This window comes from Oncorhynchus mykiss, chromosome 5, assembly GCF_057628025.1.
Source record: "Oncorhynchus mykiss isolate SJ-2025 chromosome 5, ASM5762802v1, whole genome shotgun sequence".
NCBI lineage: Eukaryota > Metazoa > Chordata > Actinopteri > Salmoniformes > Salmonidae > Oncorhynchus > Oncorhynchus mykiss.
The window spans coordinates 49,669,325-49,685,285 of record NC_143026.1 but is presented as its reverse complement, the minus strand read 5'-3'; the positions used below and the strand labels follow the sequence as shown (position 1 = coordinate 49,685,285).

General features: G+C 40.3%; 1 protein-coding gene across 5 annotated transcripts in view; it reads left to right on the top strand.

Moving 5' to 3' along the window:
• The window catches only part of col27a1a (collagen, type XXVII, alpha 1a), a 292,008-nt gene that overhangs the window by 261,900 nt on the left and 14,147 nt on the right, over window positions 1-15,961 (top strand). For all 5 annotated transcript variants that reach the window (XM_090235098.1, XM_090235099.1, XM_036977752.2 and 2 more), the window contains 11 exons: window positions 165-272; window positions 457-510; window positions 905-967; window positions 2,308-2,361; window positions 2,450-2,485; window positions 3,801-3,818; window positions 3,944-3,970; window positions 6,889-6,915; window positions 7,115-7,171; window positions 7,270-7,438; window positions 7,550-7,659. In XM_090235098.1, coding sequence (XP_090091224.1) covers window positions 165-272; window positions 457-510; window positions 905-967; window positions 2,308-2,361; window positions 2,450-2,485; window positions 3,801-3,818; window positions 3,944-3,970; window positions 6,889-6,915; window positions 7,115-7,171; window positions 7,270-7,438; window positions 7,550-7,659 — 723 coding nt within the window. The remainder of the gene's footprint in view (window positions 1-164; window positions 273-456; window positions 511-904; window positions 968-2,307; window positions 2,362-2,449; window positions 2,486-3,800; window positions 3,819-3,943; window positions 3,971-6,888; window positions 6,916-7,114; window positions 7,172-7,269; window positions 7,439-7,549; window positions 7,660-15,961) is intronic.

The window sequence follows — 15,961 nt, the reverse complement described above, 5'->3', positions numbered from 1 at the left end:
TTCGAGTCATCCCCTGAATTGACTGAATTAAAATGTAATTAAGCTCAACTTAAAGAATGTCTCGATTCTAGAAACATTTATGGAACGTTATTGTAGAGTAATAGGCACCTACTCCATACTACTATTATTCATGTCAGTTGGCTCTATGTGATTTCTTCTCCCAGGGTGAAAGGGGCCTCCCAGGACAGACAGGACCCTCAGGGAAGAGAGGCTTTAAGGGTGGGATGGGACTGCCAGGGCCACAGGGGGACCAAGGGCCCAAAGGACAACCTGTAAGTTTTAGCCAACTAACCACATGTATATAGATCAATATTGACATTGATGATACTGGTAATGCTCACATAGCATGGTTCCTGTATTAGCTTACTTCTGTTTTCTGATGAAGGTCTATTGATGGACGTTGTTTCCCCCTATTGTTGGGGCCACATCCTAACTGCTGTGTCTGATCTGTTCCAGGGTGATACAGGAGAACCAGGTTTTCCAGGGATACTGGGAGTGTTTGGACCAACAGTGAGTTCATAAACACATGCACACGTCAGGCAGCCAAGGGGTATATGTAATGTAGCCGAACTACACCACCTACTGCATGTATATATATATATATATATATATATATACTTTTTTTGTGCATTTCTTGTAAATATATATAAATAAATATAAATATATATATATATAATACAAGAAATGCACAAAAAAAAGTCCTTAATAATGTTCATGAAAACAATCAAGTTAGCAAAAAACAGTGTCCTTCCACCGCCAGTAGATGGCGACCTCGTACCACACAGCCCAGTTCAGATCTTAAGATGGCTAGGTGGGACAACCACATAAAGTGAGCTGGGTGGAATACATGTGTTGCACATGAAGTTATACTGATTGTCTAAATGTTTGTCATTGATGTTTCCAGGGGCCTCCAGGTGACTTGGGACCAAAAGGCATACAGGGACCAAAAGGGCCACAGGGCACAATGGTAAGTAGGGGCCTTTTGTAGACCAGTAATTTCCGGCATGCTAGCTCTACCAAACCTGGGTTCAAGTAGTATTTGTTTTCTTTCAAATACTTTGAGGTTTGGTTTCCCGGACACACCTCAAGCCTAGTCCTAGCTGAAAAAGAACCCTGGAGGAAGAGTTTTTGAGTTTGCTTTTTAGTCTAGGACTAGGCTTAATTAATCTGTTTGATTTAGCCTGCCTTAAGTGTCAGAGGGGCTGGGTTTGCACTTTTGGGACTATTCTGTGATGGGTTTATTGATTGCACACACAGGAGAAGGCTTTGTCTGAAACCTCTGTGTGAAAAAGTATTTCCCTCGCTGCTGCTAGAGAAAATACATTAAAATAGCACAAAGAAGATATTGTACTATGTCTACATTGTGTGCGAACATACCCTCTTGAACACTTTATTAGTTACACCATGTACGAACACAGATTGTTTTCAAACCAATGTCAGTTAGCGCAATTGTATCTTGGTCTCTTTTGAAAGAAAAATAAGCCATTTGAACTGAGGTCAGGGACAGTATCCATAAAATATCTTATATTCTTAACAATACTCTAAAATAGTGCTACACATTTTTACCAAGAAATGTAAATTCAGATACAATTCATAAAGTTGCCCGGAATATTAAAAACTATTTTTTGACTACAGTAGTAACACACAATTTTTTCAAAACTACTCAGGAGATGTTTAGCAAGTGCATATTTCAAGATATGGCATATGGTGGTATAGTGAGATACCTAATGGGCTGGACAATTCTCTTCATCTCACTGATCTTGAAAAAAATGTATGAAAATTGTGGAAATCAATCCACCATCATTAACACAATGGAAAAACAATATGATTTATTAGTTAAATATTTAAATTCTCTGGGTGACCGAGAAACGAATTGGTACAATTTAAGGCCACATGGCAGATAATAATGCAGGCACTAGGGATGGGGTCTGGGCAGATGAGATGTTGAGATGTTGTCGTTTGTGTGCGTCTGAAAGTTGTTGTTCGTGTTTGTATTTGGTGCGATTGTTTTTTTTAAATGAAAATGCAATTAGCACATGCAGTTCTTCGTCTGTAGGGCTCAATTATGATTTAAATGGTTTTACTGTCTAGGTCCATTTTACTGTCTAGGTCCATTGTAAGATATCCAGACACAATGCATTCCCGACTGCCTCTGGAGTCTTAATCGTCTACACCAGTCTAAAAATGTGGGCACAATCAGAATGTGGACAAAATCAGGAACAAAGGACGCATGTTAGCACCAGATATAAACAGGGCTATAGATTGACGTGAACTCATCACTCTCTTCCTCTTTCCTTCCATTTCCAGGGCAGAGGTGGAATAATGGGTCCGATGGGGATTATTGGGCCCGATGGAAGTCCAGTAAGTGCCCATATCAATTAAACAATATTTATTTAGGTATGGCTGATTGCTAGCCTTCATCATTCTGACTATACACGTATCTCCTCAGGGCCCTAAAGGAGACAAGGGGAGCCGTGGAGAGATGGTAAGTAACTACTATACCTACTCTGGAATCCAAGGTCAATTTTAGTATTATTTCATTTCACTGATTGTCTGCTCCAATAACGACACATTTGGTCCTTTTCTGAGGGCAGCTCTCCTCTGGTGAGGGCCATTTGGGTCCTAATATGAGCTCATGGTATAGGCCCAACCTTATGAAAATTGATCCGTTTTAACAGATTAGCATTGTATTCAAAAATCAACATAGTAGTTACTGTGTAAGATACTTTTATAATGTCACATGCACTTACTCAAGCCTTTATTAAGACTACTGAAATGGCCGTGTACAATCTGGAATGACACTCTTAACAGCTGTACAAAATAACTGAATGCAAACCACGCCCCAAAATATTCTAATGAGCCCCCGCCGGTACATTTTCAAGTAGAACAGAATAAAACACTCACCCCATCTAACACATTAGGGACCAGTGTGGGCTTCCCCATTTGGCCCATGCTATGTTAGCCACCTAATAATTGGCCCAGCATGTGCTAGCACATGTTAAGCTGGTGTGGGCTAGCCTGTGCTGGACTGGTGTTGGCCAGCCCATGTTAGGCTGGTGGAGCTAGTCCATGCCCACAGAATATCCAACAGGGCCAATGTGATCATGTTTTCTAGGTATTGTCCACTTGCAGCTCTGTAGTCTTTTTAAAGGCTTATATAAGCGCATGAGACAGTAAAAAATATCAAATGTTGTTGAGTCAACATTTTCCTTACAATATCTAATTGTTTTTCTCAGCATGTTGGAAAACAAAGAAAGGAAAAAGACAGGCATTATACAGCATTCTTGTCACTTAAAAAATAACATTTTCCTACTAGACCCCTATAATGTGGAATAATCTTCAAGTAATGTTTCATTTGGATGTGTCTCTGGGTCAGTTTAGGAGAAAGGCTAGGGATTTTTATATTTATAAATGTGTTTGTTTTGTTTGATTGTGTATATAATATTTGCTCTTTAATTCATCTCAATGTGTTTAAATGTGTTTAAAGAGAAGTGTATCAAAAAGGCTGTAGTGGCACCCTAAAAAAAGCTAAAATGTACCATTTCTGTAGGTGCACATTTATACCTGTGAGAAAGGTGCTATTTCGTCACCCATGAGGTACACAATTGCCTCTTTGCAAATACAACCTATAAGGGTAATATGATATGCCGCTGACTAAAGGTATAATATTTACATACCTTACAGGGTACCACCTCAGTGACAAGTAGGGTACCCCAGTGACAACTACTGTAGGTTCCTTTTTTTCCAGAGTGTACCCAGAATTTACGTATTTTTTCTCTTTCCCTCTTGCTCATCAACAGGGATTACAAGGACCAAAGGTATGTGTTTGCAGTGCAGGATGTTTTAAATAATGAAGCTGATTTAAAAACCTTCCAATGTTAGGCTTAAAAAATGCATTTATAACTACCGGATTGAGATGTTTTGTGATTTTGTTGTTTCACAGGGGCTTCCAGGACCCCCGGGACCTCCAGTAAGTCTTCACCTTCCTAACTCAATCTAACATACTTTGTTAGTGTGTTAGCCAACTTAGGTTAACACTTTACTTGACACCCAGCGTCATAGCACGTTATAACCATGTCATAACGTGTCATAACCTGTTATAATATGGTCATAACACTGTCATGACACATATGTTTACACCTGTTGTGACATTGTGTTATTTTATGGCTGGTTATGACACCTACATAAGAGTGTAACAACCCACGAAACCTACCACATAGTTATTTTATGGCTGGTTATGACACCTACATAAGAGTGTAAAAACCTACCACATAGTTATTTTATGGCTGGTTATGACACCTACATAACAGTGTAAAAACCTACCATGGTAGTTATTTTATGGCTGGTTATGACACCTACATATGAGTGTAAAAACCCACAACCTACCACGTAGTTTCTTTTATGGCTAGTTATTATAACAACATTAGCGTCAATACCCACAACCTGCACACAAGGTAAAACAGTCAATTACACCGTAGCCTATGTGTCAACAGTGTGTTTATGTTGAATACATTTTTGGGAAATTGACCATATTAAACTATCATTGTAATTGCACACACATTGATGTCAGACATGCACCTACCCCAATGCTCTGTTGCTGATGACTGGGATGAATGCAGGATCAGATTTCAGGAGCAGGACACCCTCTTTGTGACTGATGACTGATATAAGGGCATGTACAAGATAGGCCTGTCTGGCTTATATGATTATGGTGGTCATCATGTTTCTAGACAGTGCCATAAAGTGTATTTTCTTAGTTCAAGTAAACAAGATGGCCATAATGCTTCATGACATTGTCAGAAAGCTTATTTTCTACAAGTTATTTAAAATATGCTGAAAAAAATGACGTCGAAGAATTACAACAACAAAGTTTCAAACAAAAGGAAAGTTATTGGCAGGGAAATAAAGAATTTGAATAAATGTGGGTTTTGACACTTATGTAGCTGTCATAACCAGTCATAAAATAATGCAATATATGTCACAAATTCTTATTTACAAAGAATGCCTACCCAGGCCAAATCCTAACCCAGACGATGCTGTGCCAATTGTGCGCCGCACTATGGCACTCCTAATCACAGCAGGTTGTGATACAGCCTGGAATCAAACCAGGGTCTTTAGTGACAGCTCTATCACTGAGATGCAGTGCCTTAGACAGCTGCGCCACTCGGGAGCACTATAAATGGGTCATGACAATGTTATGGCTATATTATGACAGCTTATGATATGTTATGTCAGCTGTTGTAACTTTGTATGTGTATTAATTATGAATCCCCACTCTTCTTGGGGTTCAGCAAAATTAAGGCAGTTATACATTTTTAAATATTACAATACATTCATAACATATTTCACAACACATTAAGTGTGTGCCCTCAGGCCCCTACTCTACTACCACATGTATACAAAACAAAATCCATATGTACGTGTGTATAGCGCGTATGTTATCATGTGTTTGTATGCATGTGTCTGTTGCTTCATAGTTCCCGCTGTTCCATAAGGTATATTTTTATGTTTTTTAAATCTAATTTTACTGCTTGCATGAGTTACAATATGTGGAATAGAGTTCCATGTAGTCATGGCTCTATGTAGTACTGTGCGCCTCCCATAGTTTGTTAAGTACTTAGGGGCTGTGAAGAGACCTCTGGTGGCATGTCTTGTGGGGTATACATGGGTTTCCAAGCTGTGTGCCAGTAGTTCAAACAGACAGCTCGGTGCATTCAACATGTCAATACTTCTCACAAATACAAGTAGTGATGAAGTCAAGCTCTCCTCTACTTTGAGCCTGTTCTGAGCCAATTGCAATTTTCCTAAGTCACTCATTGTGACACGTGACCAAATGACTGAACAGTTGTCCAGGTGCGACGAAACTAGGGCCTGTAGTACCTGCCTTGCTGATAGTGCTGTTAAGAATGCAGAGCAGCACTTTATTATAGACAGACTTCTCCCCATCCTAGCTTCTGTTGTATCAATATGTTTTGACCGTGACAGTTTACAATCCATGATTACTCCAAGCAGTTTAGTCATTATTTAAAGCCAGTGGCATGTCATTAATACAATTTGAAAAAAGTGGCATAGACAGCTGCCCTGGGGAATTCCTGATTCTACCTGGATTTTGTTTGAGAGGTTTCCATTAAAGAACACCTTCTGTGTTCTGTTAGACAGGTAACTCTTTATCCACAATATAGCAGGGGTTATAAAGCCATAACACATATGTTTTTCCAGCAACAGACTATGATGACTTTGGAGATGTCAAAAGCCGCACTGAAGTCTAACAAAACAGCCCCTACAATCTTTTTATCCTCAATTTCTCTCAGCCAATCATTTTTCACTTGTGTAATGTCCTTCCCTACAAGTGTAAAGTCTGTTGTCAATGTGTTTACTGTAAAATAGCATGGTATCTGGTCAAACACCATTTTTTCCAAATTTTACTAAGGGTTGGTGACAGGCTGAGTGGTCGGCTATTTGAGGCGATCAAGGCAGGTGCACCAGGAATGATTCTTCATCTTTTTTTCTGGTCCCACCACGCATCCAATTACTCTCACCTGGAGTCTAACAATATTTTGACTGTTGATGGTTATGTAACGTGTTACCCTAATTTTCTCTCAAATTCAATTTTGAAGGGCTCCAGTTTTTCATAAAAACAGCTTAGTTCACAGTGCATTGTCAAAACTCACTGCTTTTAGCATGTTGGAAAGTAGCATCGCGAACCCAACTTCCAACCGAATAATTCAGATGGGCCTCATCAAGGACTACATTGCAAGATTAGTCCTTTATAAGGGCAAATTTCTTGATAGTTCCTGCAATCGAACTATGATGGAGCATACTTCATCTGTGTTACTTTAGGTGATCTGTAGCGTTATTTCTCCTGACTGGTTGTTCCATTTTCTCTAGGGTCCTCCTGGTGTCCCTCTGTCATTTGTAAGTTATTGTCTCTTCAATACACTAAGTACACTAGACCTTTCACCAAAACATTAGCTACTGTGACTATGGCCATCATCAACTATGTGACTATTGACTATGGCCATCACTACAGTACCAAACACGTTGTGTTCCTATACAGTACGTCCTATGAAAGTGTAATGTTACATTATGTTGTCTGTGCCGTTTTCTTATTCAGAAACAGGACGGTTCCCTTCAGATGTTTGAGTCTATAAACACCCCACTTAGGACTGAGGTCAGTACCCTCAATAAACTGTGAACATATCCATTTATTCTCATGTATAGTCATCCATTCATGTCTACAAATGAATTTCTCTATCTATCTCTGTGCAGAATTGGCTACTTATGGACCTGCCTATGCTAGACCATGTTACAGAGATCATTAAGACCCTCCACTACCTTAGTAACCTGATCCAGAGCCTGAAAAATCCACTGGGCACCAGCGATAACCCCGCCCGCATTTGCAGGGACCTCCACAGCTGTGAACAGAAAATGAGCGATGGTGAGAGGACAGATGTGTGTGTGCTTGCATGCATGTACTGTATGTGCACACAAGAGGGAGAAGAAGAATGGGAAAGAGTGTGTTTAGTAACTGACTATTTTCTCTCCCTAGGCACTTATTGGATTGACCCAAACCTGGGCTACTCCTCAGATACAATAGAGGTCACCTGTAACTTCACAGGTGGAGGGCAGACCTGCCTAAAACCCGTAACGGTGTCCAAGGTACTGCAGACATCACCGGTCATACATCACCAGTCATACTACAACCAGTCACACTGAATATATGATACCACAGTATTTCATGAATAGTAGCTAGGTTTCCATTCAATTGGCAAAAGAGTTTCAAATCAAATGTTATTTGTCAAATGCCCCGAATACAACCTTACCATGAAATGCGGTCAGATGCCGAGCAGTTGCCATACCAAGCGGTGATGCAACCATGCTCTCGATGGTGCAGCTGTAGAAATGTTTGAGGATCTGAGGACCCATGCCAAAGTCTCCTGAGGGGGAATAGGCGTTGTCGTGCTCTCTTCATGACTGTCTTGGTGTGTTTGGACCATGATCGTGTGTTAGAGATGTGGACACCAAGGAACTTGAAGCTCTCGACCCGCTCCACGACAGGTGTCGATGTGAATGTGAGCATGCTCGGTCCTCCTTTTCCTGTAGTCCACGATAAGCTCCTTTGTCTTTCTCACGTTGAGGGAGAGGTTGTTGTCCTGGCACCACACTGCCAGGTCTCTGACTTCCTCCCATTCGGCTGTCTCATCGTTGTTGGTGATCAGGCCACTGTTGTGTCATCAGCAAACTTGATGATGATGTTGGAGTCATGTTTGGCCACGCAGTCGTGGGTGAACAGGGAGTACAGAAGGGGACTAATCACACACCCCTGCTGAGGGGCCCCCATGTGGAGGATAAGCGTGGCTGATGTGTTGTTGCCTACCGTTATCACCTGGGGGAAGCCTCAAAGTCCAACATCCAGTTGCAGAGGGAGGTGTTTAGTCCCAGTGTCCTTAGCTTAGTGATGAGCTTTGAGTACACAATAGTGTTATACGCTGATCAACGAACAGCATTGTCACGTACAGTCGGAAGTTTACATACACCTTAGCCAACTACATTTAAATTCAGTTTTTCACAATTCCTGACATTTAATTCCAGTAAAAATTCCCTGTCTTAGGTCATTTAGGATAACCACTTTATTTAAATAATGTGAAATGTCAGAATAATAGTAGAGTGATTTATTTCAGGTATTATTTATTTCATCACATTCCCAGTGGGTCAGAAGTTTACATACACTCAATTAGTATTTGGTAGCATTGCCTTTAAATTGTTTAATTTCGGTCAAAGTTTTGGGTAGCCTTCCACAAGCTTCCCACAATAAGTTGGGTGAATTTTGGCCCATTCCTCCTGACAGAGCTGGTGTAACTGAGTCAGGTTTGCAGGCCTCCTTGCTCGCACACGCTTTTTCAGTTTTGCCCACAAATTCTATATGGGATTGAGGTCTGGGCTTTGTGATGGCCACTCCAATGCCTTGACTTTGTTGTCCTTCAGCCAATTTGCCACAACTTTGGAAGTATGCTTGAGGTCATTGTCCATTTGGAAGACCCAAGCTTTAACTGATGTCTTGAGATGTTGCTTCTAAATAGCCACATATTTTCCAGCTTCATGATGTCATCTATTTTGATGTGCACCGATCCCTCCTGCAGCAAAGCACACCCACAATATGATGCTGCCACCCCCACGCTTCACGGTTGTGATGGTGTTCTTCGGCTTGCAAGCCTCCCCCTTTTTCCTCCAAGCATAACGATGGTCATTATGGCCAAACATTTATATTTTTGTTTCATCAGACCAGAGGATATTTCTCCCAAAAATACGATCCTTGTCCCCATGTGCAGTTGCAAACCATAGCCTGGCTTTTTTTAAGGTGGTTTTGTAGCAGTTGCTTCTTCCTTGCTGAGTGGCCTTTCAGGTTATGTCGATATAGGACTCGTTTAGCTGTGGATATAGAAGCGTTTGTACCAGTTTCCTCCAGCAACTTCATAAGGTCCTTTGCTGTTGTTCTGGGATTGATTTGCACTTTTCGCACCAAAGTATGCTCATCTCTAGGAGACAGAACACGTCTCCTTCCTGAGCGGTATGACGGCTGCGTGGTCCCATGGTCTTTATACTTGCGAACTATTGTTTTTACAGATGAACTTGGCACTTTCAGGCATTTGGAAATTGCTCCCATGGATGAACCAGACTTGTGGAGGTCTACAATTTTTTTTCTGAGGTCTTGGCTGATTTCTTTTGATTTTCTCATGATGTCAAGCAAAGAGGCACCTGAGTTTGAAGGTAGGCCTTGAAATACATCCACAGGTACACCTCCAATTGACTCAAATGATGTCAATTAGCCTATCAGAAGCTTCTAAAGCCAAGACATAATTTTCTGGAATTTTCCAAGCTGTTTAAAGGCACGGCCAACTTAGTGTATGTAAACTTCTGACCCACTGGAATTGTGATACAGTGAAATAATCTGTCTGTGAACAATTGTTGGAAAAATGACTTGTGTCATGCACAAAGTAGATGTCCTAAATGTGTGGAGGGATTGCAAAAATTGTTTTAATGACTCCAACCTAAGTGTATGTAAACTTCTGACTTCAACTGTAGGTGTTCCTATTGTCCAGATGGGAAAGGGAATATTCTAAAATCTGCATGAAAAAAATATGCACATTTTCCCAACAAAGATATGTTTCCATCAAATGTACTTGTTGCAGATTTTTTTTAAAGTTGTGCTTAGCTAAATGGGTTTCCGTCGCATTTTCAACTCTACTGATGGTTTTAATAAAAAATATATGTTGAGTCATACAGTACCAGTCAAATGTTTGGACACCTACTCATTCAAAGGGTTTTCTTTATTTTTACTGTTTTCTACATTGTAAAATAATATTGAAGACTTAAACTATGAAAAAACACATATGGAATCATGTCGTAACCAAAAAAGTATTAAACAAATCAAAATATAGGTAAACTGATGCGGCATCTTCTTCTTGGTCAAATAGCCCTTACACAGCCTGGAGGTGTGTTGGGTCATTGTCCGGTTGAAAAACAAATGATAGTCCCACTAAGTGCAAACCAGATTGGATGGCATAACGCTGCAGAATCCTGTGGTAGCCATGCTGGTTAAGTGTGCCTTGAATTCTAAATAGATCAGACAGTGTCACCAGAAAAGCAATCCCACACATCACACCCAGAGGTAACTCTGGATCTTCCTTTCCTGTGGCGGTCCTCATGAGAGCTAGTTTCACCATAGCGCTAGATGGTTTTTGCGACTGCACTTTCAAAGTTCTTGAGATTTTCAAGATTGACTGACCTTCATGTCTTGAAGTAATGATGGACTGTCATTTCTCTTTGCTTTTTTGAGCTGTTCTTGCCATAATATGGACTTGGTCTTTTACCAAATAGGGCTATCTTCTGTAAACCATCCGTACAACACAACTGTTTGGCTCAAATGCATTATATAGGAAAGAAATTCCACAAATTAACTTTTAACAAGGCACACCTGTTAATTGAAATGCATTCCAGGTGACTACCTCATGAAGCTGGCTGAGAGAATGCCAAGAGTGTGCAAAGCTGTCATCAAGGCTACTTTGAAGAATCTCAAATATAAAATATATTTTGATTTGTTTAACAATTTGGGACAACATGATTCCATGTGTTATTTCATAATGTTTGTCTTCACTATTATTCTGCCATGTAGAATAAAGTAAAGAGAACCCCTTGAATGAGTAGCTGTGTCCAAACTTTTGACTGGTAATGTATAGCAGGTGTGCCCACAGCATCGATGATCATTCCACCAAAATAAGACCCTTAATATTAATTGGAAAGGAGCATCAAGCTCAACACCTTGCACTTTCACCACCCTGTGAAGTTCATAATTTATTTAATCTGTAGCCTAATAAACTGCATGCCTTCCCGACTAGTCGTAGTGGGAAGACCACACAACATGTTATCGTGGGACTAGAAGTTTACTTCGAGAAGATGTTTATTAAAGCGAGTCCACTGATATTTCAAGCATCATTAACTTTACAGGCACAAAAATATCCCATCTAGTGTATTTTGTTTGGTCAACATTGTTTTTTTACAGGGAAAATCAACTGAGATCTAGGTGTCTTTTACAAACATGTCCTGTATATACACACAACATAAATATACACATTATACCCAAACATATACACATTAAAATACAAAAACACAGTCATGGGAAGCACAAATAAAACATCACAAATCAGCCAGAAAAAGTTACTTTCCTCCACAAATAAGTCCCCAATCAATACTTGAAATTGCCTCAACATCAGCAGAACATCAAGATGAATGTATTTTGAATTTTGTTCCAGCAATATGGTGCATTAAAACTAAAAGCAGATTTACCTAGCTCAGTGGAGACCCTAGAAACCTCAAGTTAACCAATCCTCTGAACGGGTTAGGCAACTCGGGTGTCTTTACTTCAACATCAAAGTTAGATACGACAGAAGTTTATGAAGTAGCTCCTTGTAAACAAAAAGGGAAAGTTTACCGAGAAATTGTTTCCATCAGGCCTGCCATTACATTTTTTTATCCGACATGACATATAGTCGCATAAAAAGTTTGGATGGAAACCTGGTTAGTGGGACAAATGTTTTACCATATTGCATGCTCAACTAACTTAGCCAGTACAATTGCAATATTTCTTCACTGATAAGCATTATCCCATTCTCACCTATTTAATAATAATAATGCTTTATTTGTTATGGACAGGTACAAATAAAACATTGAAGTATCAACATATGCATTACACCATTATGCTTTAGCTTGTGCTAATTTGAATAATGAATCACCAAATTTGTGCTTTAAAATAAGTGAAAAAGAAAACATGACAAAATAAATAAACAAAACGTATTACAAAATAATCACACATGGTGGCGTTCTTGATGTTTTTAAACCAGCTTTTCACTTTCTTTGTGAATTCATTAAGACTTTTTTATACGTCTCCTGAAAGTTGGTCACAAGAGATGGACTGCTTTCACAGAAAAGATTGATTGTGCAAGTGCTGTTTTTCATATTGAAACACTATAGTTACCAATTGCTGCTCCCCGTGAATGTGAGCTTATAGACTGTAGTTTAGTCACTTGTTTATATTGGGGGTGTGGGGCAAGTTCATGCAAACATTTGAACAGAAATGTAACATTATCAAATGTACAAAAAAATCTAAACCTACACTACCGTTCAAAAGTTTGGGGTCACTTAGAAATGTCCTTGTTTTTGAAAGAAAAGCTATTTTTTTTGTCGATGAAAATAACATAAAATTTATCAGAAATACAGTATAGACTTTGTTAATGTTGTAAATGTCTATTGTAGCTGGATGATTTTAAATGGTGCACAGAGGCCCATTATCAGCAACCATCACTCAAATCAAATTTTATTTGTCACATACACATGGTTAGCAGAGGATAATGCGAGTGTAGCAAAATCCTTGTGCCTCTACTTCTGACAATGCAGTAATATCTATCATGTAATTTAACAAATTCACAACAACTACCTTATACACACAAATGTAAGGGATGAATAAGAATATGTACATATAAATATATGGGTGAGCGGTGGCCGTGCGGCATAGGCAAGATGCAATAGACAGTGTAGAATACAGTGTATATACAGTGCCTTGCGAAAGTATTCGGCCCCCTTGAACATTGCGACCTTTTGCCACATTTCAGGCTTCAAACATAAAGATATAAAACTGTATTTTTTTGTGAAGAATCAACAACAAGTGGGACACAATCATGAAGTTGAACGACATTTATTGGATATTTCAAACTTTTTTAACAAATCAAAAACTGAAAAATTGGGCGTGCAAAATTATTCAGCCCCTTTACTTTCAGTGCAGCAAACTCTCTCCAGAAGTTCAGTGAGGATCTCTGAATGATCCAATGTTGACCTAAATGACTAATGATGATAAAAACAATCCACCTGTGTGTAATCAAGTCTCCGTATAAATGCACCTGCACTGTGATAGTCTCAGAGGTCCGTCAAAAGCGCAGAGAGCATCATGAAGAACAAGGAACACACCAGGCAAGTCCGAGATAATGTTGTGAAGAAGTTTAAAGCCGGATTTGGATACAAAAAGATTTCCCAAGCTTTAAACATCCCAAGGAGCACTGTGCAAGCGATAATATTGAAATGGAAGGAGTATCAGACCACTGCAAATCTACCAAGACCTGGCCGTCCCTCTAAACTTTCAGCTCATACAAGGAGAAGACTGATCAGAGATGCAGCCAAGAGGCCCATGATCACTCTGGATGAACTGCAGAGATCTACAGTTGAGGTGGGAGACTCTGTCCATAGGACAACAATCAGTCGTATATTGCACAAATCTGGCCTTTATGGAAGAGTGGCAAGAAGAAAGCCTTTTCTTAAAGATATCAATAAAAAGTGTCGTTTAAAGTTTGCCACAAGCCACCTGGGAGACACACCAAACATGTGGACGAAGGTGCTCTGGTCAGATGAAACCAAAATTGAACTTTTTGGCAACAATGCAAAACATTATGTTTGGCGTAAAAGCAGCACAGCTGAACACACCATCCCCACTGTCAAACATGGTGGTGGCAGCATCATGGTTTGGGCCTGCTTTTCCTCAGCAGGGACAGGGAAGATGGTTAAAATTGATGGGAAGATGGATGGAGCCAAATACAGGACCATTCTGGAAGAAAACCTGATGGAGTCTGCAAAAGACCTGAGACTGGGACGGAGATTTGTCTTCCAACAAGACAATGATCCAAAACATAAAGCAAAATCTACAATGGAATGGTTAAAAAATAAACATATCCAGGTGTTAGAATGGCCAAGTCAAAGTCCAGACCTGAATCCAATCGAGAATCTGTGGAAAGAACTGAAAACTGCTGTTCACAAATGCTCTCCATCCAACCTCACTGAGCTCGAGCTGTTTTGCAAGGAGGAATGGGAAAAAATGTCAGTCTCTCGATGTGCAAAACTGATAGAGACATACCCCAAGCGACTTACAGCTGTAATCGCAGCAAAAGGTGGCGCTACAAAGTATTAACTTAAGGAGGCTGAATAATTTTGCACGCCCAATTTTTCAGTTTTTGATTTGTTAAAAAAGTTTGAAATATCCAATAAATGTCGTTCAACTTCATGATTGTGTCCCACTTGTTGTTGATTCTTCACAAAAAAATACAGTTTTATATCTTTATGTTTGAAGCCTGAAATGTGGCAAAAGGTCGCAAAGTTCAAGGGGGCCGAATACTTTCGCAAGGCACTGTATATATATATATATATATGCGATGAGTAATGTAGGATATGTAAACATTATTAAAGTGGCGTTATTTAAGGTGACTAGTTTTTATTAAAGTGGCCAGAGATTTGAGTCTGTATGTTGATAGCAGCCTCTCTATGTTAGTGATGCTCTCGATTGTGCATCTGTAAAAGCTTTTGAGTGTTTTAGGTGATAAGCCAAATTTCTTGAGCCTCCTGAGGTTGAAGAGGCGCTGTTGCGCCTTCTTCACCACGCAGTCTGTGTGGGTGGACCATTTTAGTTTGATGTGTACGCCGAGGAACGTAAAACTTTCCACCCTCTCCACTGCTGTACCTTCGGTGTGGATGGGGGGAGGGGATGCTCCCTCTGCTGTTTCCTGAAGTCCACAATTATCTCCTTTGTTTTGTTGATGTTGAGGGAGAGGTTATTTTCCTGACACACACTCCGAGGACCCTCACCTCCTCCCTGTAGGCCGTCTCGTCGCTATTGGTAATCAAGCCTACCACTATAGTGTCGTCTGCAAACTTGATGATTGAGTTGGAAGTGTGCATAGCCACGCAGTCATGGGTGAACAGGGAGTACAGGAGGGGGCTGAGAACGCAACATTGTGGGGCCCCAGTGTTGAGGATCAGCAGGGTGGAGGTGTTGTCTCCTACCTTCACCACCTGGGGGCGGCCCGACAAGTCCAGAACCCAGTTGTACAAGGCGGGGTCGAGACCCAGGGTACTATGGTATTAAATGCTGAGCTGTAGTCAATGAACAGCATTCTTACATAAGTCAATAAATAATACATAAAATAATACATAAAAAACAAATAACTGCATAGTTTACTAAGGACCTGAAGCGAGGCCATCATCTCTGTCGGCGCCATCCTGTGTTCCAATGGCACGTTGTGTTAGTTAAGAGGTAAGAGGCGACTCCGGAATGCTGGCCTTCAAGGCAGAGTTCCTCTGTCCAGTGTCTGTGTTCTTTTGCCCATCTTAATCTTTCCTTTTTCTTGGCCAATCTGAGATATGGCTTTTTCTTTGCAACTCTGCCTAGAAGGCCAGCATCCCAGAGTCGTCTCTTCACTGTTAGCGTTGAGACGGGTGTTTTGCGGGTACTATTTAATGAAGCTGCCAGTTGAGGATTTGTGAGGCGTCTGTTTCTCAAACTAGACACTCTAATGTACTTGTCCTCTTGTTCAGTTGTGCACCGGGGCCTCCCACTCCTCTTTCTATTCTGGTTAGAGCCAGTTTG